General features: G+C 43.4%; 1 protein-coding gene across 1 annotated transcript; it reads left to right on the top strand.

Moving 5' to 3' along the window:
- The first annotated feature begins 7,552 nt into the window (after positions 1-7,552).
- Positions 7,553-26,951, top strand: TRIB2 (tribbles pseudokinase 2). The gene is made up of 3 exons (XM_088527195.1): positions 7,553-7,973; positions 12,035-12,327; positions 25,252-26,951. Exons 1-3 carry the CDS (start codon positions 7,704-7,706, stop codon positions 25,718-25,720), a joined length of 1,032 nt encoding a protein of 343 aa, XP_088383321.1. The 5' UTR covers positions 7,553-7,703; the 3' UTR covers positions 25,721-26,951.
- The last annotated feature ends 249 nt before the right edge of the window (positions 26,952-27,200 follow it).

Below are 27,200 nucleotides of genomic sequence, written 5' to 3'. Positions count from 1 at the left end.
CAGCAGCTTGGTAAGCACTGAGAGTGCAACGCGAAGCAAGACAATGTTCCAGCCAAGACAGACTTGGTTCACTTAGCCAGCCCTACCTCTGCGTGTAGCGTGACCTTCCAGATTAGCCTTTTAAAAGCCTTTCACTATATATGGCACTTTCAGTCTTGGCACGATGAATTTGAAGGGAGAGCAAAGGGATGTCTCATGATGCAAGTACTAAAACATTCTTGGATTTTCAAGAAAAAATACACAAAACAACTTCCTGACTCAAAAAGAGCTGTATCTGGCATGGGAAACTTCTGCATTAGACCTCATCCTGACAGAGAAATATTAATCACAAAATTTAAAGTTTGTTTAGGTGGAAGTGATAATGACTTGGTTTTATGTTTTATGTGTTTTTTTAAAACGTGTTACATGTTTTACATGTAAGCAGGACAAAGCCCCAGCCAGTAAAATTTATACTTAATGCTTTTAAGGATCCAATTCCATAAAGCTGAAAACAATTAAGAAATGTATCAGCCAGCCTGGAAAAGAAAATTTAAACCAACAAAAATGTGGAAAATATTTTAGAACAACTGAGAAAAATTTCACTAGATCTTCAAAAAGCCACAATTAAGAAAGAAGCCCACACTGGTTAAAAACAATCACTCTTGCTGAGAAAGGACGGGAAGAAAGTTAATATTTTGCTAATACTTCCACAGACAAAGTGGGACAATCGAGTAATTATAGACTTGTCAGCTTGATGTCTCTTCCAGGCAAAGTGATGGAGTTGCTGATAGGAAAGTCAATTAATAAAGAATTAAAACAGTGTTATTTAATTAATGACAATCAGCACAGATTAATGGAAGAAAGATCTTATCAAATTAATGTGCTATTTTTATGGCACTACAAATTCAGTGAATAAAAGAAATTGTGGTATATTGTATATTTTGACTTTAGAGGCATTTGACATACAATATTACAAGAGATTCAGACAGAAATCAGAACTAGTTTGATGTATATTCATGGCCAACTCAGTTGTTTTAAAGATGGTTAATGTTTAGGTCTAACAGGTTAATGTAACATGGGCATTATAAGAGACTGCATTCTGCAGGGACTTCTTATCAGTCTTGTGCTGTTTAATAGTGTTATCAGAAATGCAGGGGAAAGCTGTGCCATTGCTAATAATATTTCCAAATGATCCAAATACTGAAAATGGGCAGTTTTTGATCGAAGCATTTCAGGTATTGCTTGAGGAAAAGACACAAAAGAAACAACAGCCATTTCATGTGTAACCTAAATGTTTAGGAACAAACATCTCAGGCATTACCTGCAGGAAAAGGGATCTCTTTGGGAAGCTGAGATTGAAAAATAAGGTGGGGGTCTTGGTGGAGAACTAGTTGCGCCTCAGCATCTTCTGAAGTGGAGTTGCCTAAAGGGCTAGTGCAAGCCTTTTCCATGCACTGAGGATAGCATCAAGGGAGAGCGAAGAGGCTGCACTACTTCAGTGTTTGGCACTGGTAAAGCTACCAGAACAATGCGAGTTCTGATGTCAGCAGCTCCAAAAGGATGCTGGCAAATTGCAGGTAGTTCAGAGAAGAACCACAAGAGCATGAATGAAAAAAAAAAAAAAAAAAAAAAAAAAGCTGTAAAATGGAGTGAGTCCACAGGGTAAGTCTATTTAGATTGAGTGTATCAAAGGAAAGGCTGAGGAATAACTTGATTATGGTCTGTAAGTGCTTTCATGTAGAGCAGACACTGTCTAGTAGGAGACTTTTCACTCTGATAGACAAATATGCAGGGCAATCAGTGGAAGGCTGAAGGCAAATAATTTTACTTACTTTAAGGATAAGCAACTACTGGAACCTTTTACCAAGCATTGCAAGAAATATGTAACTTGGATGTCTTTTCTAAAAGTCCTGCTCTAGTTCAAACAGGAATTAATTCAAGGTAATCTAATGGCCTGTGCTGAAGGGTCAAAAATAGTCACAAGATAGCTTATGCAATGTGTAAATGCAACAGTGCAAACTAGATCAACTTAAATTTTTAAATAATAAAATAAAGATGTTTCTGAGTAAAGATGACACATTTGGCTAATGATAGTTTCTTGTGTATGTTAAAGTGCTCCGTGATCAATGTGGGGGTGGTGGGAGCTGCGATTCTAGCTCTGTTTTGGGAACCTCCTCATTTTTCAATGCTACGCAAGAAGCAACAATAAAAGATTGTGATGAAGTTTTGAAGACTTCTCATATCCAATTCCAACAGCTTCATGTTGGTGAGTGGAACTGAGGTAGCAAAACCTGGCCTAAGAAATGTCTGGCTCAGGCTGTACAACTGCCTGGAAAATAGCATCCCAAGGGGACTTATTCCTAAGATGCAAAACGTCCAGTCACAGCATGCTAAAATAAAAGAGGTCTTAATGGCAACTAGGAGTTTATTAGAGTCTGTTTGACCCAAAAAGGTTAGGAATTGCTACTGAAAATATTTCCTTATATTTGCATATAAAGAAGGTTTCCATGGAATGTGCTAACATGGCATTTCTCATCTTACATGCCAGGGTGTGCTGCACTCGCTCAGCCAGTTACAGAAGAAATAATCCCCATCTTTTTTATTTTTGTACCAATAATAGTATGATTTAAAAGAAAGCAAAGGCGCACCACTGTTACATATGACCAGGGAGGGAACTCTTTTCCTGCAAGTAATTTCATACAGCTGAAAGAGGGGTCTGGAAACCCTGCAGAAAGCAGAGGCCATTCAGAAGAGAAGTCCATCCCGTACGGTTGATTTCAGCTAGGGAGGGATAACACTGATATGCGTATACATAACACAACCTCTTTTTTTTTTTTTTTTTTCCCTTCTGGGAATGGTGCCATGTGCCAATAATCAGAGCTAGCGGTAACAGAGAAATGTAAGGTCTGGCTGGCGTAGGCAGCAGCCCGCAGCCTTGAGGGTCTGATTTGGAGGGCAGGGCCGTGACTTGGAAGGTTGATTTACTTGTGCTAAGGCTACTTGGGACCCACGAGCAAGCATATTTTAAACTAGCTACTTTGATTAATTTTGCTGGAATGAGACTGTCTTCTATATGACTCTATATGACAGTTCTCAACACTTAATAGTTGTTTTAATGTTCCCAATAGGCTCAGCACTGCACTTTGTAAATCAGCAAAAAGTAAAATGAAGATCTTTATTTTACCACTTCTAAAATTATTATCCTTTTTGTTCTGGCTTGTGTTTGCATGCTGATAATATATTCTCTGTAACAGGACAAGGAGCAGACTGACCTGGAAAAGGAAGATTTTTTTTTTACGTAGCACTCTTTGATCACTCACAAGACTTGTGCTCTGATCTCAGCTCATTGACATCAATGAAAGAAAGACGGCTATTGGAGGGAGAAGGTTGGCTCATGTCCACACAGAGTCCATATACGCAAAAGCAGATGCTAAAGATAAAACATATTAAAAGACAGAGTTCCTGAAAAGATATTTCTTTGCCTTTCCACAAGCTTAGACTTATAATGTAATCAGATATCTTTTGTTGTTGTTGTTGTTGCTATTTTTTTATTGTCCCTGGAACAGGAAATTCCATTTTCTACATCTATTGTAGCTGTTTAGCTAGAGATAAACCTTGCATACAGGAAAAAAAAAAAAAAAAAAAGAGAGAGAGAGAGCTTGGTGAATGTTTTCTCTCGTATGAAAATGGAACGGCTCCTGCGTAGATGCTCCTGGACTGCTGAAGAATAGGAAAAGGGAAAACAAGGCTCTAGGGGATAACTCTCTGGAATCATTCCAGAGAGGGAAGCTCAGCACTTTCATGATGTCATCAAAGTAATGAATAATAGCAGAGTCCATTTGAAAGATAAAGAAATTTCTAATGAGACTCTCACCCTGAGTGACTGTTTCCAGACAAGGTAGATCAGCACAATGAAACCCATAGATGCAAAGTCAGTGAACAGACCTAAAAGGAATCCTCCCCAGCTCACTGGAGGGCAAGAAGGACAATCTTCATTCTGACTTACTGAGAGCACATTATCTTCAGGGGTTGGTCATGATAGTTTCATCACAGGCCATAAAACTGGTTAGTTCTTTGGCGCTATTGTTTCTGAAGTTGTGTTTTATATTCAATATTCAGAACATTTCTGTCACTGAGTTGAATGAGAATATATAATGAAATAATACTTGACACTGACAAGAGAGTTCCTTTAAGACAAGAGTCTACGACAGTTGCTAGTGTGACATTTGAGCTCAGAGTAGCCCACTGTGCCTTTTTAGCACGGATACTCTGGCCAGTGCCTGTCCTCTCCAGCTAGCCGAGCATCTCTGCCCATCTGGTTATGCCTCTTACGTAAACACTACAGCAATGTAAAGCAGGCAGCACTTCAGGAAAACTTCACTGTTGGTCTTCAGGCTTTAATCAGACTATTAGAACTCAATTCGTGTTGATATCCCACAAGTTATATTCTGACCTTTTTCACCTGACTGACACAGACTTGCACCAATAAAAATAGACACAGGATTATCTACATCTCATATCTCAGTAAGACATATAAAGACTTGTTAATTCAGCGCTTGTTCTTTTAACACTGGACTGAAATGGTAGTTTTATTCACTGAGAGCAGAAGCAAGGTTTATGAAGTGTTACGTTTGGGTAAAGATGCCATAGAAACAGAGGGTACCATAATTAAAATATCCTGGAAAAGCCAAATTCACCCGATACACAGGTACATGTGCTGTGCCTAGTCACATTAGCTAGATCCCTCCGTACCTCCTAGGTAGGTTTAAGCCCACAGACTGAAATTATCTTCATCACTTTTCCTTCCAAAATCAAATATTTAGCATTCTAGCAACATCTAGATGTAAACTTAGAGTACATCCCATTCTACATCAAATCTTCAGATTCTACTTAAAATCAAGAATTTACAGATAAAGATTTGGAGCAAAGTAGATTTTTCATCCCTTTCTCCCTCTGAGTTGTACTTGGAGGCCCTTTATAGCCTTTTCAGTGCTTCTAGGTGCTGTGGCTCCAGCTAATCCTGGTGACTCAGAAAGTTAAACAGAACACACTGGTCCAGAGAGCAGAGGTTGGTGCAAGAGCCTGGCTCTCTCATGCTTTGTCATAGTCAGAAGAAGCATGCAGGAGGAGAGGGAGGGAGAAATTGTGTAAAAAGCCATCTACTAAGAAAAGAATGTTTGATTTGGATCACAGGATGTGAGACTGGAGAATGTATTGCATAACTTTATGGCTTGTCCTTATTTGCAATGATTCAGTATCCGGCACTGCTCATCCCATTTCTAAAAATGGTATTGAAGTAATACAGAGTGTTCAGAGGTGATGGGAATGGCTGGGGAATGGGAGGAAGGTACCTTTCCATTTCATGGCTGAGGGCAAAAACTGGGTCTGCAGGTCACCCTGCAGATCTTTGGTTCATCCTTCCCCACTACCTAAGGAATATTTACCGGGCCCAAATCCCACTAAGTCTCAGATGTCAGAGGCTCATCTACTCCTTGCTAAGCTTAACCGAAGGCCAAGATGAGCCCTTCTTAGTGCGATCCTTCCTGCTGCAGTTCCTTCCTTAGAACTGCATTCTGGGCATGTACAGCTCCTGGCATGGAGGAGGAGCACAGAGGTGGGTGCAATGTTGCTAGGTGGGAGCAAGAGCCCTTGGCACACCAGCTCTAAGGATGCCCCAGCTGAGACCAACCCTGATGAAGGCAGCCCTGCAGCATCTTTGGTCTTCTCTATCAGGTTCATTTCATTAGCAGGCTAAGGACATCTTTTTCTCTATTCCTGAAAAATAAACTTCATCCAAACCCACAGGTCCTCACCCTCAAAAAGTTTCTGCACCCTCAAAATGATCCACATCCCTTCCTGTTCCTCCCCTTTCCAGAGATGGGAAAAGGGGTAGCAGGGTTTGGCCAGGGCCTCTGTCCCAGCAGGTTGCTGCTCCGTGTGACATCTGTGTTTGGGCTTTCCTTTTCTTTTTCTGCTTTAAAACTAACACCTAGCAGCAAAACTCAAGGGAGCAAATGCCAACACAAGGAAACTGCTCATTAAACTATCCATCCTAATTCCTGTTATTAAAAGAAAAGGGGTGTGTGTGTGCATTTTTTTTTCTTATATTATTTTTTTTAAAGAGCCCCCAGTGCTGGGCAGGAACCTGCAGGCCTCATCCATGGCTTTCTGTGCCCTTCTCCCCCCCAGCCCCCTTTAAAGTCTGGGGCAGACTGAGGCAGACCTGGAGAGGGGAGATCTCCTCCCACCTGCCTGCCCTGGAAGCCAGTGCTGCTGCTGCTGTAAATAACCCACGGAGGAGGTGCCTCCACCCGCCGTGCCTGGAAAAAACTATTTCCTCACTGAGGAAGAAGAAGAAGAAAGAAAGAAAAAGAAAAAAAAAGAAAGAAAGAAAAAATAAGAAGAGAAGAGAGGAAAGAGAGAGAGAAAGAAAAAAAAAGAGAAGAAAAAAAAGAGAAAAAAATAAAAAAAAAAGAAAAGAAAAAAGAAGGAGAAAAAAGCGCAGCCTCTCGGCACTGTCGTGCTACCACATACAGCCCCCGTGCCCCGGGGTGGGCTCCCGGTTTAGGCGTTTTTAACTGAGACCTGCTCAAAGGAGCTAATTACCCCCAGCCCCACGGCGCGGCTCCCCCCAGGGCTGCGGGGCCGGGGGTCCCGTCCCGCTGCACCGCGCTCACCCCGAGCGGCGGCCGCGGGGCGGGCCCGGGGCGGGCCCGGGGCGGGCGGCGGGGCCGGGCCGGGCCGGGCCACGCCGGGGCGGGCGGCGCGGGGCAGTCGCCTGCGCGCTGGGCACCGTGCGGGCGTGCGGCGGCGGCACCGGGCAGGCAGCAGCGAGGCAGCCAGCGTCCCCGCCACGTAAGTAGCGACCGATGCCCGCGGGAAGGGGAGCGGCGCGGACATCCTTCTGCTGCCCCCGAGGCGGGGGGCGGGTAATCTGCTCCCTGCGTTATTATTTTTTTTTAAGCGATTGCAATTTATGTCCCTTTAACTTCTTGAACCTCGAGAGCCTGCGGTGGGAAACCAGCCCGCTCTCAGCATTTGTGTTCTTTGTCTGTGAACTACATCAAAATGCCGCGAAGGAGACAAAAAAGCATGCCCCCCCCCAAAGAAAAAAAAAAAAAAAAAAAAAAAACACAAAAATCCCGCCGCGCACCGGCACCGCGAAAGCGCTGGTTCCCCCTTGTCCTTGCTTGCACTTTTTGTTTGGCTCCATCAGCCGCCGCCAGCACCAAGCCCCTCTCGGCCGTGCGCATGGCGCTCTGCATTCCTCCCTTTTCGTTATTATTATTATTGCCGTCGTTGCTGCGGCGGGGCGAGCAGCGCCGCGCGCTCCTTTGTCGGCGCCGCCGCCGCGCGCGCCCCGATCCCGCTGCCGCCTCCGCGGGGCTCCCTCGGGCCGCGCTCGCTGCGCGCCGCGGGGCTCCCGCGCCCTCTGCAGGCGGCCGCGGGAGGGAGGGAAGGCGGGAGGCGGGAGGCAGGGGAGGGAAGGGAAGGAGGGAGGACAGTGCCCTCCTGCGCGCAGCGGCGCCGAGCCCTTTGTTCGCGCTCCGCGCTCCGCGCAAGGAGCCGCCGCTCAGCGCTCTCTCCCTGTGCCCAGGACGCGGCGCTGAGGCCGCTCCCGCCGCTCCGCCCGCGCCGCCGCCGCCGCACAAAGGCAGCCGCAGCTGGACGGCTCTGAGCGCAGGGGCTTCGGCGCGCCGTTCCCGTTGGGCTTCTCCATACTCATGAACATACAAAGGTCAACCCCTATCGCGATAGCACGATATGGGAGACCGCGGAATAAAACCCAGGATTTTGAAGAGCTCTCCTCCATACGCTCCATCGAGCCGAGCCAGAGTTTTAGCCCGAATCTAGGCTCCCCGAGCCCGCCGGAGACTCCGAACTTGTCGCATTGCGTTTCTTGCATCGGGAAGTACTTATTGTTGGAGCCTCTCGAGGGAGACCACGTTTTCCGAGCCGTACATCTGCACAGCGGCGAGGAGCTCGTCTGCAAGGTAAAGCTCGTGTTCTTATTAAATCCTGTGTAGCGTGCTGCAGCCTATCGATTTCCCGAGCCTTGCAGCGGGGCCGGCTGCAGCCGTGAATGTAGTTCGATTATTAAGCACTTTAAAAGACAAAAGGCAGTGGGAAATGCAAAGGTGCATCCTGTAACTTTTCCCTCTCTCCAGACAATGGCCGCGTTATAGCGGGGCCGAGAGCCCGCGCAGCCTCTCGCCCCGGGGATGTTGTGCTGGAAAGAGCCGTCCTTTAAGGGGGTTCTTAAGGCGAGTTTAGATCCCGAGGAATCCTCATCTTGCCCACTCTCACTTTTCAAAATGGAGTAGGGAATCCCCGGGTAATTTTAAGGTGTTGGGACCCGCTGGCTTCTTGTATTGTGGCGCCTTCTTCTTTGTGAGTTGGGGTAGGGAAGGGGGTGACGGGGAAGAGGGAGGCTGCCATCAGCTTTGTCCTCAAAGTGATTAAAAAATCCACAAAGAACTAAGCAGCCGGGGCTCCCTTGCCGAGGATGTTGTTTGCAAACAGCATCCTCCCCCATTGCACAATTGAGCAAGATTCAAACCTGCACACCTACGTTTTTCGGAGGAGCAGACAAAATAGCTAATCCCGCTCTTTGTAGCTTGCCTGCTTCCCAGTGCCTCCTCCCCATTTGCTGCTGCTGCTCAAAGGTGAGCTGTGGGAAAAAGAAACCCACGTGTATGCCCCTCTGTCCAGGGGTGTTTTTCTCTTTTTGGGCTGAGGGAATATTTTTCCTTTGTTCCTAAATTGCAGTTTTCATTGTCTGTACTGAGCTAGACTTATGCCCAGCAAACCGAAGCAGTTCCAAGTAGTAGTTTTTAGAACTACGTAGCACATTGCAACATTGCAGCACACGCTTCAGTGTCTGTATTGTTCCCCCCAAAATGGAATAATGCCATTCCACTATCTTGAGCAAAATTCTGTCGTTGAATTTACTGCCTGTAAACGGAAAAGTAGACAAAATATTTGCATTCGGGGGATTAATGAGTGCATTGTTGACAATTTCATACTTCAGTACTTAATTCATAAGAAGTTATGAACTAACGTGTGGCTGGGAAAGTTAAAATTAATTTGGCTATTTATAAAGCTCTGAGTTCAGAAGGTGATTTAAATATACTCTCCGATTGAGTTATAAAACCTGATGTTAAGACAGCTTTGGACTTTAAGTGATTATTTAGAGGGGAAAAAAGGGCTCCTGACTTTGCAGAGGACCAATATTGCATGCTGAAGTGAATGCTTTGTTACCAAACTGACACAGAACATGAGAATTTCTAGAATGAAAGCCCTGCTCATGGCAGTAGTACCGTGCTGCACTCTAGGACATTGGCATCTTTTCATGAAACAAACGGCTCCCACAAAGCTGCTACTCTGCATGAAATTATAGGTAAACTTCTACTATAGAAAGTAAAAACTTGGGGGCTGTGCTCTTCTTTGTTTCTCCTTGGATTTGCAGGAGTGCTGTTCTAATAACAATATGAGTGGCATTCACAAAGAGTGGACTTTTATTTTTTTTTTCCTCCCTTTAAGCGGTATGTGTTTAAACTGATCCTGATGTTTGAGTTATATCAGATTTTCCATGTACACATGAGGCACTGCTTCTAGCTGAGCTTCAAAATACAATCTTAGCCTGAATTGCTAGTTTGTGAGCACACAGTTGTCAGTCCTAAACTCAATTTAATGCACGCTTTAAAATGCCTGCAGTATCCTGGCTACTATTTGTCAGGTAGCCTTCCAGCTAAGAGACCTACTATCTGGTGTCTTATTGAAGATGCTCTTAGAGATTGCTTGCACAAACATTGGTTTGGATAACAGACACATGCTGACGAGTCTCAAGATCCATTTGGCTGCACCCACTGCCTGTACAGATGCTGTTATTTGCTTCAAGGCTCTGTGGCATCCAAACAATGGTAACATCTCACTTGCAATTCCTAGCAAGAACTAAATCAAGCTGCAGCTTATTGGACATTTGCTGAATTGAGGCCAGGGACCTCAAACACTGGCACACAAAGAAACCCTTTTTAAAAGGTATTTGAGACTGTAGCAATATGATAGTGCTTCCCATCTCCCCCCCTTCTAAACCTTGTTGCTGATACATATCAGACCTACTTACTTAACACAGTGTGAAAAACACGAAATCTAACTAATAACTAATTTATATCAGAATAATCTAGTTAAAATTGTGGTAAGTTTTTTTTTTTTTTTTGGATGAGGGTTTGAGCTAGGTGGATGTTCTTTCTGAAATTTTATTTTATAGCAGCCGCTTGGTTGAGGAGCCATTCACTTACTTACAGTGCAGTAGTGAACGAGTTCTGAGATGCAAACGTGAATGAATTTTCCCCTGGAATGAATCACACAGCAGGGATGGCAGCAGCACCCCCTCCCACCCCGACACTGTGTCCGAGGTTCACTGTGTCACCAGAATGTGCCTCCGTGCTAATGTGCTCTTTGCAAAATGCATTGGCTCAGGCTGGCAACCTGCCTTTAAGGTTGCTTTTGCCAGAGCTGGAGTATAGCAGCACAGGTAGGAGGGATGGAGAGAGGTGTGAGAGGGAGGCGAAAAGTGGATGCTGCGGTCTCTTGTTTTTTGTATCCTTTTCTGAGAAGGGGCTTTGTTAGGATTATGTGCTGAAGCATTAAATGACTCACGTTTTGGAGCTTCAGGTAAATTCTGATTGAACCATGTCATGCACTTCCAGTTTTGGAAGCATTTGAAAGCTTTAGAGAAAGCAACAAAGATTACTTCTTGGAAAGGATATAAATACCTAATGCTAGAATACAAATTCTAGAATAGAAAATGTAAAAAAAAAAACAAAACAAAGAAACAAAGCAAAAAAAGCACTTGCAATTTAAACCATCTAGTTTAAGACCTATACCGGTTCTTCATTTTTATGTCGACTGTTTGCTAGGCTGAGGCATGGCTACCTTAAATTCTTTTTACCAAAGTAACAATGCACCCAAGAGTATGTTACATATTAATAGAGTTTTTATGCTGGTGGGAATGCTAATCCCTTGCTTTGGAGTACAGCTGGAGCAGGTATAATTGAAGTAAAAATCACGTCTATCAATACGGGGTTTATATTCCCTTCCAGCACACTGACTTCAGTTATTCTCAATGAAGCCTTTCTTCTTCAAATGTGGGCATTTCTCAATTGACTCAAACACCGATTCATTCGTCATCACTAGATTATAGTAACTTTTTATATTTGGGTTTCCCAGCAGCCTTTTTAATTCTTACAGCTCATTCATAAGCGTGGTGATAGCATGCCTGCTATTAAAGGGACACTTGGCTTTTAGTGGAGCACCCGATTGAGACGCCGCGACTTGGGAGGGAGGGGAGTTTGTCCTGCCCTTTTGGAGGCTGTGGAGGGCAGGGAGATTTCCCGCTTGTCCTTCCGAGCTCATAAACAGCCATTGTAATGCCGGGCTCCGAAAGTGAAACCGGCTCTGCCGTCCGCCAGAGATGAGAGAAATGCAGGAAGTAAATACGAGCTGTGACAGAGGGCATTTTAAACCTGAAAGTACTTAAAGTTTTAATGAGTTAATAACAGAGCGCAGGAGAGATTTGTGGGTCAGAGTGGGTTTAATTTGACCGTTTCTCTCAATAGAAGCTGCTGGCTGTATTCTCATGAATTTGTTTGGGTTTCCTTAAAACAGCAGGTTTCCTTAAAACAGCAGATAGGCAAGTTTCCCTGTGAGGACTGCTGTCTGCTTCTATGTGTCTGTCCCCAGTCTCTTGATATGAATTCAGATTGCATTCTGAATTCGATCAGCTATTAGCTACTGAAAATACAACATAGTAAAGTATGCATAGCTACAGATTTTGAAGGCTAGCTTGGGTTACACATATCTTCTGTGTGGAGCTGTATTGTCTGCGTTGTCTTGTCCCTAGTGCTGTGGACTTACGGCATCCTCTTCGCCTCAGTGCAACTTCAGCAAACAGTATAAGGCTGCTTAGAGAGGGTTGTGCTAACATAGGTATATCAGGATATGGATGCCCCTCATGTCGCTAACCCTGGCTTCACTGTTGTTGCTCCTGCAGGTGTTCGATATTGGCTGCTACCAGGAGTTACTAGCACCATGTTTTTGTCTGCCTGCACATAAAAATATCAACCAAATTACTGAAATAATTCTTGGGGAGACAAAAGCGTATGTGTTCTTTGAAAGGAGCTATGGGGACATGCATTCGTTTGTTCGTACCTGCAAGAAGCTCAAGGAGGAGGAGGCAGCCAAGCTCTTCTATCAAATAGCTTCTGCTGTTGCACACTGCCATGACGGTGGACTGGTACTGCGAGATCTCAAGCTGCGAAAGTTCATTTTCAAGGACGAAGAAAGGTAAGAGTCTCTCTTACTTTACAGGCGAGGGTATCAGATTCAGGGTTACAGCACACTGTGTCCTTCTGTGTGTCACCCTACTGCTCTCTGGGAGTTTGTGGTAACCAAGTGTTTTTATTTGCCTTACTCTCCTCTACACCTGGATCATGGGGAAGATATGCTGTTTTATCATCTGGCTTAGGCTTTGGAATAAAGTAAGTATAGAGCACAGTGTGTATCCACGCCTGGGCTCTGCATCTTCATGCAGAGGAGGAGCACCTCGTCCCTCATGAGGCTGTGTCTCCTGCAGGAGAGGCCACCTCTACATAGGTTTCTGGTACAAGAGCTCTGTTAACATAAATACAGGTGATGTTTAAAGCAGGGAGAGTGGGAAGGGTTTGCAGGTTGCTTTTAAATGTTATATGTGGCCAGTAATCATAATAAAGCTAGAATCTGCACTGCTATGTGGGCAGTGTGTTTTTAGTATCAGAGACTTGTTGTGGTACTGGGAGAACTCCTTGTTTTTTTCTTTTTTTTTCCTTTTTCCCATTTCCTCCCGACACGTACCTTTCTCAATCATTGGTGGTAAATGATGTGGGGAGGACAGGGAAAGGAGTAACACTTGGTGCTCTAAGCAAGCTACTGAGGTGCTCTTCCTGATGCTGTTGAAGCTGTGGAAACTTCACATCTTTTTCCTTGTGGTTACCAGTTGTCATTAATTATCTTACACCATGTATTCACTTGCAACTTCCATGTACAGCACCGGAGTAATGAACACTGCTGGAATAATGTCAGGCTTCCACAGAGGGATTAAATTGGAAGATGACCTCCAGAAAAAAAAATGAAATGGGGGCATAGCCTGCCTTTTTGCCTATTCATAGCTTGGTAAAGGATGGGGAACTGTTTTTCCTTTTAGTTAAATCCTATAAATTGTCTGAAAGCTGGTTTAAACTGCTGCAGGGTGAAATTGATGTTCTGGAGAGCTTCGTTTAAAAATAACTGAAGCATTTTAATTCCATTTTGGGACTGTTTGGGGAAGCCATAAGCAACAGCAGAGGCACATCAGTTGTCTAGAGGCTCAGTAAGTCCATGAGAATGTAAGAATTGTATTTGTATCCCTGAGAATATAGAAAGCTAACACACCATTCATTAAAGGGACACTTCTGACCTTACAATAAAAGTGACAGCCATCTAGCTGTTTGAAATATTGTGTGTTTAAATTTTGTTCAAAGTTCAAAATGAACTTCTCCTTTCAATCTCCCTTCAAACTGTAAAATAAAATACAAGCTTTTCAATGCTTAATTCAGTTCAGACAGTTATCTGCATGACAAATAGCTATTCCTTATTTTTCTACTGCAGACTCAAAATAATATGACTATTTGTTCCTCCTCCTCAAATAAAAGAGCCCAAAATGAAACTGGTTACTTATCCATTCAGAGAAATGAAAAGCAGAAATATGTAAGCTGAACTTTCACAACTTTTACTCAGAGTTTAATAATTAAACACCATTATAGCTTCTTTGGTGTGGGTGACGAGGGAACTTGTTGAGGGAGGGATTGTTTTGTTGTAGTTGATAAATGTCCTAATTGCTACATGTCAAGATGCATTTTTCACGGGAATGTATTTAAACTTTGGTGGTTTTGTATGAAGGGCAGGACTTTAAAAAAAAAAAAAAAAGCAATAGGGGAAGGGCAGGACTTGAAAAAGCACTAGGGATCACCCTGGCTTTCTGCTCTAAGCGTGAGTTCAGAGCACTGTTATGAGAAGAAATGTGGGCGTTTGAACTCCCACTTGGTGCATACGCAAAACTTGTGAGGTCAAGAGCCTTTAGCCACCCAAGAAGAGTTGTAGGTACCATAATAGCACTGTTTACTTCCATGGATGTTTTCAAGATGAACTGTACTCTGCAAAATCACACAGTTACTTTTGGACAGTGCTTCTAATTATAAAATACTACACCTTAAAGGTCAAGTATGATTCGCAGGTTATTTTTAGGATGGTCATAATGTGGTTTTCTTCTGGGGGTGATGCTGATCAGTGTGTAGGAAGGTATTGTAGTCACTTTTCCGATAAGTAAATGGCGATGCGCTCAAGGTGAGCCAGCGCGGGATGGAAATGGAAGAGCCAAGCAGTGACTGTCTCTGTTGCCTGCTCTGCCCTTCAGACTGTAACCAGTCATCGCTTCCAATCTACTGCTGTATTTATATTGCAGACCCTTTCTGATGCTTCGGGCCTTGCAGAGGGGTCTCTGCATAGCTGCACCCCTCCGAGCCCGCCACACTCCTGAAACCGGAGCCTCACTGCACCCCGGTTTGAAACGTTCTCCTTTTGAAGCCTACCCCAGTTTTATCTTGCTAGCAGAAAAGACTGGAAATCCAGCATGCAGGCAATACACCAGGAAAAGCATTATTTTATTTTATTTATTTGATTTGATTTTTAATTGTCTGCCCTTAGCTGAGAGCAGCATCACTTACTGCAGGAGCCACAGAGAATATAAAAAATATACGGAACCATTTCCATTTTAATTCTTTGTTATTAAAAAAAAAAGTTATCTCACATTCCTATATTTGAACTTAATAGCATCCTGGTAGCCTATTGTGAAGTTACGGCACCTGGAATTTTACACACAGGTACACTTTTTACGCGTTCTGTGCTTTACAAACTCTTATACAATTTTACATGCTCTGGAAGCTCTTTTTTACCTTATTTCTATTATCAATAACTATAGCTGTAATATATAGAGATTCAAGATTTTGATCTAGGAGTATCATGAGTGCTTTTTGCTCCTATTAATGTCACTGCTAAGAATACATGCTATATATCAGCATATAAAATGAATGCATTTTAGATGTGGCAAATTGCAGTGCCTTCATCTGTAATGAGCTAGAAAGTACAAAGGTGATTAGAAAAGTAATGTTGGAGGATGGTGGTGCTGAGCCTTTCATAGAGGTCCTAATCTTACTAATGACATTCTCTTCATATGATGAATCAAAGCTAAACTGCAGTAGTGTGTTGTATTTTACTATTGCCTGTGTGTAAACATATCAGTGCTTAAAATGAAATCAGCTTCCAATCCTAAATTTCACAGCGTGGAAACAAGCACACAGAAAATCCATCTGACCTGTAAGGTACCTGAACTGCATAAATTTTGAAGGTAGTGTAAATTGCATTTTATAAAATAGATGTATGTTGCTGCCAAGTAGCTTAGGTTTATAGTAACTTTCTGTTTTATATAGAAGTTGGATAGTTGTGTTTTTGAGGGATTTTGTGTCTTGCTTTTTTTCTTTTTGTAAACCACAAGTAAAATAGTTGGTGCTTTGGTAGTGAAATTTCAAAATTAAGCTTTTTAAAGCTGTACCTGATCCTGACGAAGGAGAACTTACAGTGTGTTAAGGCATGGCAGGAAATGTCTTGTGAGACTGAGTTAGCAAGCAGTACCACAAGTGAGTGAGGAAAGTGTCTTTCAGACTATTTGGAAAACAGCTTAATTGCCATGCCTGGTCTCCACCGACTTTTAAAGGGACCTGTAAGATTCTTGAATATTTAGAAGATGAGTCCTCAAACTTCTAAATAAAATGGAATCCAAAGCATTGGAGATAGCTCAGATAGAAAACATGCAAAAGCTAGTGTTTTGTATGCACAGCATACATAAAGTGCACATCACTTTTTCTTTTGGCCTGGATGTTAAGCCAGGTCAGTGTTGTGCCTGTTCGCGGGGCTCTTGGCTTTGATTATTTTTACTGCGTTCATGTCATATGGTATTTACAGTTTTCCTTGCACAGCGTGTCCACATAATAGGCCCTTGGGCAGAGCAACTGTGCCCTTCTAGCTGGTGTCCCATAACAATGTTGCAGAATGGGCAGGGTTTTTGGGCTGTGATAAAAATAGCAGTGCACACTGTTACTAATAAAGCAATTCATCAGTCTGATATATAGCAGATGCTTTGAGAAGGAGCCACCTCCAAGATCTCAGAATTAAATCAAGCATTTCTGTGTTGCTTGTTGCAGTGGCTTTCTTTAATACAAGCACATCTCTGCTGTCAGGGAATTATTAATTTCTTTAGTGCATTTTTAAGCCTTTAATTATATTAAAATATTAGCTGTCGCAAAATTTGAAGCTTAAAGACCTAGTACATTCATCATACTTGTTGAAGGGAAAATTAAAATAATTTTGGTATCTTAGATATTATACGTCTCCCTTATTCTTTAAGTAGATATTAGAAATAGAAGGCAGGTGGGAGTCAATAAAAATAAATATAATTTGACACTTTTTACTGTGCGCCAGGGGAATGCAGCCAGTGCAATCCACTAATTTAGAAAATCTGTGTTAGCATGACATATTTATTTGATGCTCTTGATGCTCTTGGAATCTTTTTTTTTTTTTTTTTCCCCTTCTTCTAGATTTTCTCAGCTTTGAATGGATGATGCTTAAAAGTGACCTAGTTATGCTGTTTGGAATTGCGGTGATACAAACCTGATCCCACAGAAAAACACCGAATACATATACTGACCTGTTTCCAAGTAGACATTTTCTCTTCTTTTAGTTAGTAGTAGGTTTTCTCCCCTATGCATTTGTCAAATTATGTAACAGTCAGCTGACTTTTCCCATGGTGTTAGAACTTGCTGCTTTACTTAAGATTCAGTAGAGAGCAGAGACATAAGTTAATGTTTTTCCTATTCCCCAAATTCTAGAGAGTCCTAAAAGTGAAAGGAAGTTAAATAAAACAGGACTGCTCTTAAAATATTAAAAGATGAATAAAGCCAGTCATTTGATGTGTCATTCCCTCTGAGACTGGATGGGGAGGAAAGATGACACAGTATCAAGTAGCTTAAATTTAACAGTGGCCAATCTAAACATAAATTAGGTTTCAACACAGGAATTATTATTATTTTGTGTTTTACTAGAATATGAGGAGGAAGGGGAGTTTCTTTCCAGGCAGCAAACCTCTGATGTCAAACTTCAGATAGAAAATGAAACGGTTACACGACTGTTTTCTGCAGAAAGGTTTGTGCTCCCTTTTGCCTTCATGTGGTTTGCTTGCTAAGTCTGCTTTTTGATGGCAGCGTTCCAGGGAGCGATACACCGTGTTCGTTACAGATGCGGTCCCCTTCCCAGCGGAGCCTGGGAGGCGAGCTGCAGATGTGGAGCATCACGCCATCTCTGTGATGAAGTGCTTAAATCCCCTCCTGAGGGCAGATGTAGTCATGGAGGTTAAGCGAGCCAAAGGTTGTAAAAGAAAGCAGAAGCTGAGGGAAGAGGTTGTTGGGTGGTGAGCTGGTCCCAGGAGCTCCGGAGAGACCTGGAGTCAGATCTAGGCCTTTCAGGAAGATCGTGAGTGGGAAGAGCCCTTGCCCTAGCACCATTTAAGGGTGTCTGGAGTTTTCAAGACGTTCTGCCTTGGACCCTGCTGTCTTTTGGCCAAAAGACATAGTTTGAGGCTTTACGCTGACTACTGTAGCTGCAGTGCCCCGTTGGCCTCCCTGGGCCAGGCTGGCCTCCCTTGCAGCGTGCAGAGGTGGTTTGTGTAGGCAGGCGCCCAACGAGCGCTGCACTTCTGACGGCTGCTCAGCACTTTGTTTGAATTGGAGCCGGTCACGTTCTTACAGTCGCCAGCTTTCTGGCAGGCTCTTTTTGCGGCGGTTGTCACATTTTTCTCTCTGTTGACCGCATGCGCGCTTTTTGGGCTCTTATATGACTTTTGGAAGAGCGCCCCTGAATGCCATGCGTTACGTGCTGGCCAGGTGTGATTCGCATGTGTGGAGGCCCGTCATGGGATGCCCATCATGGATTGATGGATACTCTGCAGTCTCTGGAAGCTGACGTCTCACAAGACATCTTGTACTAGGTGCTCAACAACTAATCATTTTGAAGACTTAAAAATGTCCTGCTGTAGAGTTGGTGCAAAGATACAGCATGTTTATTTTTGAGCTGAAACTGAGGAACTCTGCTTAATTCTTAATTATGAGTTGAGGGACCAGGAAAGCAAATCCAGCAAGCCTGAATAGCAGCTGCAAAGGATCTTCAGGGTGAGCTTTGCTCTCCCTCTGTTGCCTCTTCTTTTAATTGTCCTCATTATCAACCTGGGAGATTACTTCAGGCTTGGGAGGGAAAGGGAAGAAGGAGAGTCTGTAAACAGGAGCCAACCTGGGGCATATTTAGTTTTAAGCACCTGCTTTTTAGTAGATGTTTATTGCTTGGAGACAGGCTATAGGCATCTAAACCGAAGGTTTCTAGGTTGGGTTGTGAAACAAGGGGCCTTCTTTATCTTCAAGGTGCTGAGAATCCACTGTAGGCTGCTTGCTTAGTAGTCATACCCAGCACCTGACTCAGAAAGTGTAAGGCTTGGGTTTTTTCCTGGTGTATGCAGTTACATTAACAAAGCCAAACCTTAGCCTCCTTTCCCAGGGGAGCTTTACAATGCATCAAATGAAAAGATCTAGTGAGCAAGGTGAACAGTCTCTATAGAGCTATGGCTGATAGTAGCCTTTTGAAACTGTGACTTTTAATGTGATCTGGAAAGATAAAAGTGAGGGGAAGTAGCATCTGTGAGCCTGATGCTTATCAAATAATGGACTTCTCACAGCATTGTAACCAAGACCTTCAGTTAAAGGGTCTTTGGGGATTTGATAGTCCTTGTCCTCCCCCCACACTGCACATACTTCTTGGAACATGCCATGTCCTTAAGCAATAAAGGCACGGAGGAAATTACGTAGTGTGCAGGATGGGCTGTTCCCGGCCATCCTGTTCAAGTGTTGTAAGGCTTTGGGTCTTTGTATCCCAGCCCTACCTGGAGGTGTATGAAGTGTTTTTTTTTGTTGTTGTTTTGTTTTGTTTCTTGGTGCATTTCTTAGTGGAAGTCTGTAGAAACATCTTGCCAACTCAAAGCAAGTTCAAGGCCTGAAGCTCCTGGGTCGTGCCTGGAGGAGGTAGCACGGGAAGGCATAGCGGGATCCTTTCTGAGGAAGGGTGGGAACACATAATTTTTACAGGCTTCCTCATTCCACGGAAGTAGCAGTGAGGGAATCTTCCCTTAGGAGCAAGGTTCATCCTGTGAACCTTTGCTGCCTGAAAGTCCCAGTTGCCTTTTGAAACATATCCTTGTGTTGTGCAAGAGGCTGTTTGTCTGGCAGCCTTTGTGCGGGTTTTTTTCTCTCGAGTTGCGTGGGCTGTTGTACAGTGAACTCCCAGCCTGTGCACTCTTACTGGCTGGAAGGGATCCTATGGGGCTGGAATTGATGACACAACATTTTTCCTCTGATCTTCCACACCTCCCCCTCCCCAGAGGAGACAGGGGAGCCCCGAGTTCAGAAGGATCCTCCTCACCATATTACAAATCATCCGCAAGGGATTTCATGAGCAGACTTCACTGTTTCACTGTTTCCGTGAAGGCAGCATACTTCTGCATTATTTAGGAGAAATTCCCCTAGGTAAAATAATCAATGAGCAAAAGAGGATCATCTCGGATGTTGAGCTTCCCCCCCCCCGCCCCTTTTTTTTCTCCTTTCCCTCCTCCTAAGTCCGATGGCATAATTGCATTTGTGCTTGTCTTGCCTTTATGAAAGGTGCTAGTCAGTGACCTTGATTAAATGACCTGCAAGTTATGAGCCACACAGGAGCAATCGCTAATCTCTTTGGTAGCAACAGTTCTTGCTGATGGCTTGAGTGCCTCCACCTAGGGAAAGGCTATCGTGTCCTCAGTCAGCAGGATGCTGAAACATGAAATAATGCTGCTTGGGTGCCTCCGTACTGATGTGTGGGCGAACTCAGAGGGGAATTCTGCAAGGCACCTCTTCCCTTTAGAAGTTGCCATGTCATGTTTGCTTGCAGGCATGTCAGTGAAATGACAATTTGGATGACAAAGTTTTTTTCTGGTCTTTGGAGATAGGGGGCCCCAATGTAAAATCTGCAAATCCAAATGATCCCATTCAGACACCACCGGAGCAGCAAGTGAGGAGTGTACCTGGAGCAGGATGGCTCCTCTTGACTTTTCATGGAGCAACTGGGGTCACTGTTGCAGTCTGCAGCTGAAGCCTTCCCCAAGCCATAACAGCATCTCTGCTGCAGTGCAGGTGTTATTTTTTGTACAGAAGGCTATGGGGACAGACTCAAACCAACTGCTTAAGTTCAAGGTGAGGCTCCTCTGTTTATTCAGAGCAGTGGAGATGTTTTCCTCTGAAACATCCAAGCTTCAGTCAGTATTTCTGCTTTAAAAGTTCCATTTTTATTCTCTTCCCCCCCTCCAACTGCCCCATCTTTCCCTGCCTCATGGTAAGAATGAGCTTAGTGCCCTCTCAGTAATTCTACTGATTCAGGTATGGAAACTGTGTTTGCTTTTGGAGAGCAAGAGTGGTGCTGGGCTGTGAAGCAGGGGGTCCTGGGGGGCTGCCTTCTGTGGCAAAAGGCAGCCCAGTGATTTGCCGGGAACCCCTAAGCCTGGCAGGCAGGAATAACATGAATCACTCCAAGAAAAAAAAATAAATAAGTAGGATATGCAGGAAAGGAACGTCTGCCAGGAACGAGTGCTGCTAACGCAGGAGGTTACATTGAAGAATCTTCCAGAAGATATTTAATTGATTAGGTTTTGTTACATGACTGAAGAGCAAAGTCTGAATGCAGTCAAGTAATGAATGGCATATTGATAAGAAATTCAGAGTCGTATTGTTTTTCATGGGTTTCCCTGACGGTTTCTATGGGGACAAAGACGCATTTCCCGTCTGAGTGCTGCTGCTGCCCTCTGATTGCACTTCTGTGGTTTCATTCACCAGTAATGGGAAAGCATTCACAGGCAGAATAGCTTCCCCTTTTTAAATAGCCATGATTCAGGGTTGTGTCTTTTCTTTTTTTTTTCCTGCATTAGACTAATGCAGTGTTTTATCAATGATCTGATAGATGCATAATGCTCTTTTTCCAAGTGCTTATTCAGTGTCTGCATTAAAACTTGAAATTATGTACTGTAATTACGTAAGCCTCGACAAAAGTCTTTGTTGCGCTGCAGTTTGTGTACAAAGTGAGTCTCATCCGGCTTTGGCAGCCGCTTACATTTGAACTTTAGGGATTAATTTTGTTGCAACCATTTGAATGATAGAGCTGAAATGCTGATGCTTTTGGAAAGCTTTTCTCTTGTGGAGGTCCTTCAGTTGAGTGATGGGCATTCATTTGTCAGAAATTCAGAGGTTTTTAGAAATGTGACTTTAAAAAAAAAAGATTGATTTTTTGTTTGTCCTCTTTCTGCTTTGTGATGGGAAGCATTTCAAAGCCGATTGTGATTCCACGTTTCAGTGTTTGGTTTCGAGTCTGTCCCTTGCCTGTGTGTGCTGAATTTAGGGTTGTCTGTTTACTCTGTGATTGGTCGCGCTTCCCACCCTTTGCTGCAGAGGTTCAGTATTTTCAGAAGTTACTTGCAATTTTGGAGGTCTGTTTGTTGTCTGTGGTTTTCGGGTGACTTTTTTTTTTTCTCTTCCCTGTGGCAATTAAACTTCAGTGCTCCCTGCAAGGGAGGGAGTCTAGAGATTGCTTTACTTCCAGCATGTCTTTGTGTATTTAGGCCTCCTTCTTTCCTGTTCCTCCTGCCCCTAAAAACAAAACAAACAACCAAAAAAGCAAAGTCTTCGCCAGACATACTGAAAACAGAGCTCCTTTAAGCAATGCTTGAAATGCAGGGGGAAGGAAAGCTGGCGGGAGCAGGAGGCCAGGGATAGCTATTCCTTGCAGTGATGAAGAGCTGTGTACAGGAATGTAGCAGCTCCTGAGCCAGGCTACTCCTTCCAGGTTGCCTGTAAAACATCACAAAAAAAAAAGCATGCTTTATAATAAAATAATAATATAATATTAAAATAATGGCAAAATAAAGGCAGAGATGTGCAGTTTAAAATGGCACACTGCACTGGAAACGGTGTTCAGTATACAGATTGCAATCTGTATATAAGTGAGATGTTTAAAGGCAGCTGTCACTTAAGGGAAGGTGGACCGGAATGAGTCTCCTCTAATGCCCCGGTCTTGGTCATGGATGGAGAAGGCCACAGGGAAGACTGAGCAATGGCCTCTGTTTGTCGAAGCTGAACGACAGGGCTGCTCATCCTTTCACGCTGAAAATCTGTGCTATTGCAGAGCAGCCCAATGTTAAAAAAGCAAAGTCAAACATCTGAGTTGCTAGTGGTGTGCAGAAAAAGTCCCAGGACATGGGTGACGTACCTGGCAGGTGAGTGCTGAAGAGAGGGAAATGCATCTGCTGCGAGCAGCATGTCCAGCAGTCACACCTGCACTGGGGCCTTTGCTCCCACCTACTGCTAAAAGGTGTTGGGCTGGCAAGAAGGAGGGCTGAAGGTTGTGTCTTTCATATCCTTTGGGAGCTTTTGTTTCCTCAGTCCTGTCAGCAGGATGGCAAACCTGGTTGAGTGGTTGCTTCCTATGGAGCAGCGGCCGCTGCCACCAGCTGCTCTTGCATCTACTGGTTTAACTACCCTTGTCGCATGCAGGGGGGCTGCAAGCTGCTACATTTCTTGTGTGGGAGAGAAGGATGAGCACTGAGCATTTTTTTATTTTAGACAAGAACAGGCTTTGCAGATTGCCTTTTCAGTTTTGTAACCACATGGGCATTCAAATAAAATTCTGCAGCAGCTCTTGGAAATACAAAAGGAAAAATTAAAAAAGGGTAGATGCATAAGCAGCATTTCCCTGTGCTGTTGACATGCGAATGGTAAGAGAGCATGTGCGGGGGTGAATTCCCTCCTGTAAGCTGTTTATAAATAGCATCCTCTTCCCCGTTCCCGGTGTGTGTGTTCCACTTCTCGCTAGCTTGAGGGAGTCGATGCCTTCCTGTCTGGCAGTTTAGTGACTTAATGCGTGTTTGAGTAGCTGGCCTCGCTGGTTTATTGCTACACATAGTTCTGTGTGGAAAAACTGAGGTGGGTGATGCAAATGGCACTGCGGCTCATGCCTCTGCCTTCCCTCTCGCTTCCACCTCGCTCTCCTTGGTGAGCACTTCTCTGTGCAGTGCAGGCACGGGGAGCTGTCTGAGCTGAGCATCGCAGACGGCTGTCCTGGGGCTGTCCCTCAATTCAACCTGCGATGCAGGCAGAAGGAAATTGCTGTGATCTCCGTAATTGCAGCGGGTTTCTCCTTGCAGCTGGCTTCCTGCGTGAGGCATTGCTGCTGCAAAGTACCACTTGAATGCCCATGGCTGGGAGAAGGGCTGTTAGTCTGGCAATGGTTAATTAATGAGGAAGCAGGTGTGCTGCACAAACCGCAGCAGCATCCGCACGGGAGGAGAGAACACAGGCCTGTTTAACGAGCGAGCGAGCTGCCTGGACGCGCGGGACGTGGAAGCCAGGTATCCCGAATCCTGCGTTTATGACTTCCTGTTTGCAGGCGAGTTGCCAAAGGGGCTTTCACCTCTGCTGGTAAATGTCTTGAGTTGCTGAAAAAGTCCAAGTGTCATTATGAGAGTTTATGGCACAGTTGCCTTTGGAGTACTCCATGGAGTAAAGTGCTCTTCTGTTGGAAGAAGATAGTGCTGAGCTGCCCTGGAACCTTGGCTGAAGCCAGGGCTGGTCCAGCTGTCTTTTGCAGCTCAAGCTCAAGCAATGTTGTCTTCAGTAAACATTTAAGAAACAGGGCTCTCCTTGTCTGTTTTAATGCCTGTTAAATGATGGGCTTTAGTTGAGAGCCATGAGTTCCGCTTTCTGTGTTGAAATTCAGTCCCTGGCTAAGAAAGTCTGCACTTTCAGAATATGGCCGTGACACAGGGCTAAGAAACCATGTAGCCCAATGAGGCTATGAGACTAGAGCAGTAATGGCCAAAGTTATGATCCCCTGAGTTTCTGGCCTCAAAAGGGAAGTGCGCTGCTGCTAGGTCATGCTTCATCCAGATGCACTGGACAAATTCAGTTGCACCCTACTGATTCTGCTCTTAAAGCCAACCATTTCTGGCAAACAGTTTAACTAGTTGGTCATCCTTTCAGATGCCTTCAGAAGGGTCAGATTTTTAAATACTAGTTACTGGTGCTTGCAGTCAGAATTAAAAGGAAAGAAAGGTAATGTTAATGCTGTGCCTATGGCAAGGAACTTTTTCTTTGGTAGGTTTGTTTGTTTGTTTTCTCTCTATTGTGTGAATTTGCAATCTAGATAAGACATCCCTGTCAGCACACTGCAAGCCTTTTTCTAGCCTTTCTGATCATTACAACGCAGAGTTATTCTGATTCCTCTAGATAGACAAACTTGTCATTAATCTCACAGTGTGTTTCACATGATCTCCCTTACCCCAGAAGTCTGCTTAGGAAGATCTCTTAAACTTACTCTTCCTGAATATGCTGTGATAAATAAACAAGTTGGCAGATCACAGCTTTCATATAGGGTCAGAGTGATAATTTTATTCCTCTTGAACTTTGTGGAATTACAGGTGCAAATAAGTGCTCACCATCATGAATTTGTCAAAATAGCTTCCTCTAATTAGGCTTAGACTTGGATTTGGACATGAGACCTAAACACATACATAAGAGGGCAGCTAGCAAATCGTCTTGAGGTTTGCATCTTCTTTTGTAAGTCACGTCCACGTGAACTTTACCAAACACATGAAAATTCTCCATTCCGAAGCTGCATTGGCAGTAAAGAACTGTTTAGATTCTTCTACTGTTCAGGAGGGCCTGTACAGACTCCCAGTAAAATGATTATTTACCCTCTGCAGGCAAAATGCTGCCATAACCCATATAAAAAGTATTGATATTGAAATGAGAAGGATCAGCTTATTCCCTATATGTTCATCTCAATGTGTCTTAACTGGCAATGTTCGATATTTATTCCCACTCCCACGAGTGGGAATTTCCACTGAGGTAGTTCTACAGTTGTTGAATTTAATAGGATTTTGTTATTATGATCATGTAACTGTATTGGCCTGGAATTTGTGTTTTAATGTTCACTTACCCTGTTATTACTTTCTTTTGACCACAGGACTAGAGTGAAATTGGAAAGCCTAGAAGATGCTTATATTTTAAGAGGAAATGATGACTCTCTTTCTGATAAGCATGGATGCCCAGCCTATGTGAGTCCAGAGATCTTGAACACAAATGGCAGCTACTCTGGCAAAGCAGCGGACGTATGGAGTCTAGGTGTCATGCTTTATACCATGCTTGTTGGACGCTATCCTTTCCATGACATTGAGCCTAGTTCCCTCTTCAGCAAGATCCGTCGTGGGCAATTTAACATTCCAGAAACTCTGTCCCCCAAGGCAAAATGCCTCATACGTAGCATACTGCGTCGGGAGCCATCAGAAAGGCTGACTTCACAGGAAATTCTGGACCATCCATGGTTTTCTACAGATTTTAATGTATCGAATTCAGGATATGGTGCTAAGGAAGTATCAGATCAGCTGGTGCCTGATGTCAACATGGAAGAAGACTTGGACCCATTCTTTAACTGAGCACAAAGACTGGTGTTCAGAAGGTACACAACCTGGAGATGGACACATGAAGGAGCCCTTCCTGACCGTGTTAAATCACATCCTGCATCAGCCTAGCTTGGTAGCAAAAGACACTTGGAGATCCTTGGATTGAGAAGGAATCTCCACAAGGAGCTAATATAACAAATGTAGCATGGGGACAGATTGGGGGGGAGGGAGGGGAGCTTGCTATCAGGTTAGATTGATTTGGAGGAAAAAAAAGGCAGCATGGAGCAATTGTAGCTTCTCACCTTTCTGGAGCCAAGGAGACTGCACATGCCAATTCTGGTGCAGCTATGTCACTCCTGTTTCTGTTCCATTAAAAACAGTTGTAATTCACAACAAATAGAAACTTCTTTGCCTCAACTCACATCTTGGCATCGCACTGTTAGATATTTAACTTCAGCCATTATTCAGGGAAAGTACAATTGGCTAACATTTTTTTAATCGGAGGTCTAATAATTAATGGGTTTAATTTAAGGAAAAATTAGGTGCACAAAACGGACATGAAAAGTGGGTGCTAAAAATAAAGAAAATTTCAGTTCATGTCTCTTGATAGCTATTTTCAACTCATTTCTTCTAAATAAACTACTTAATATTCTTGTCAGGAAATGACATTTTAATGCTTTGTTCCCTTAAGGGGAAGTAACTGTCATTTAACAAGCTGTTCTGTTTTGTGTCAAATGGTTTGTTGCAGGAAGCTATTATAACTCAAACTTCCAGATGCATTACTGCTATAATAGAAAAAAAGAAAAAAAATTATATAATTTTTTTTTAAGATACAAGATACTGGCTTCCATATCTGCCATGCTGCACGTATATGACTAGAGAGGGCAGAAAGCCCTTAATCATGTCTTTATCTGAGAACCGATCTCTTCTTTAACTGACTTGCCCACATGTAAATAGAGGGCTCTTTATTATTGAAGAAGAGTATTGTATTTTTTTTCTTTGAATTCCTCTCAACTTGGGAAAAGAATTGTTTGGATTTGATTTTTGTTTATGTCCAGAATAAGAAATAAGAGGGTATTAATAAGCTGAACATTTATATTACAGATATTCCTCTTGAAACATACACAGTAATATGCACCTTTTGTATTGTCAAGACTTATTCTATTTATTGAAGAAAATGTCACAGTAGTGATGTATTAAGCCAGTACTTCAATTACGGGTTGACTTGGGATGACATGTTACATGCTGTAGTTAACACACTTCTTTTCTGTTCAGGTATTTCTGTCCCTAAATAACTTTTTATTTAGCTTTTTTTTTTTTTTCTAGATAGCTTTATTTGATTTAGACTGGCAAATGTTTTTATTACTGCTTTTATATTGCTGTATGATATTGAAATCTCTTGGCATAAATATTTGTGTTTCCAGTACCTCAGTTGTTCTGATATTACTGCCTGTATACGTTTTGTGAAGTGGTCATGTTTTTTGGGTAGGTACACGTGGACTCTGTAGTATGT

Source organism: Tinamus guttatus, unplaced genomic scaffold, assembly GCF_059628265.1.
Source record: "Tinamus guttatus ecotype Peru unplaced genomic scaffold, ASM5962826v1 Tinamus_guttatus_pri_ptg000263l, whole genome shotgun sequence".
NCBI lineage: Eukaryota > Metazoa > Chordata > Aves > Tinamiformes > Tinamidae > Tinamus > Tinamus guttatus.
This window is presented reverse-complemented; position numbering and strand designations above follow the sequence as displayed.

Bases quoted from the DNA above. Each gene is read 5' to 3' on its own strand.
- TRIB2 (XM_088527195.1), top strand. From the start codon at position 7,704: ATGAACATACAAAGGTCAACCCCTATCGCGATAGCACGATATGGGAGA. The intron at 7,974-12,034 runs GTAAAGCTCGTG...TTGCTCCTGCAG, and splicing joins GCGAGGAGCTCGTCTGCAAG to GTGTTCGATATTGGCTGCTA. The intron at 12,328-25,251 runs GTAAGAGTCTCT...TTTTGACCACAG, and splicing joins ATTTTCAAGGACGAAGAAAG to GACTAGAGTGAAATTGGAAA.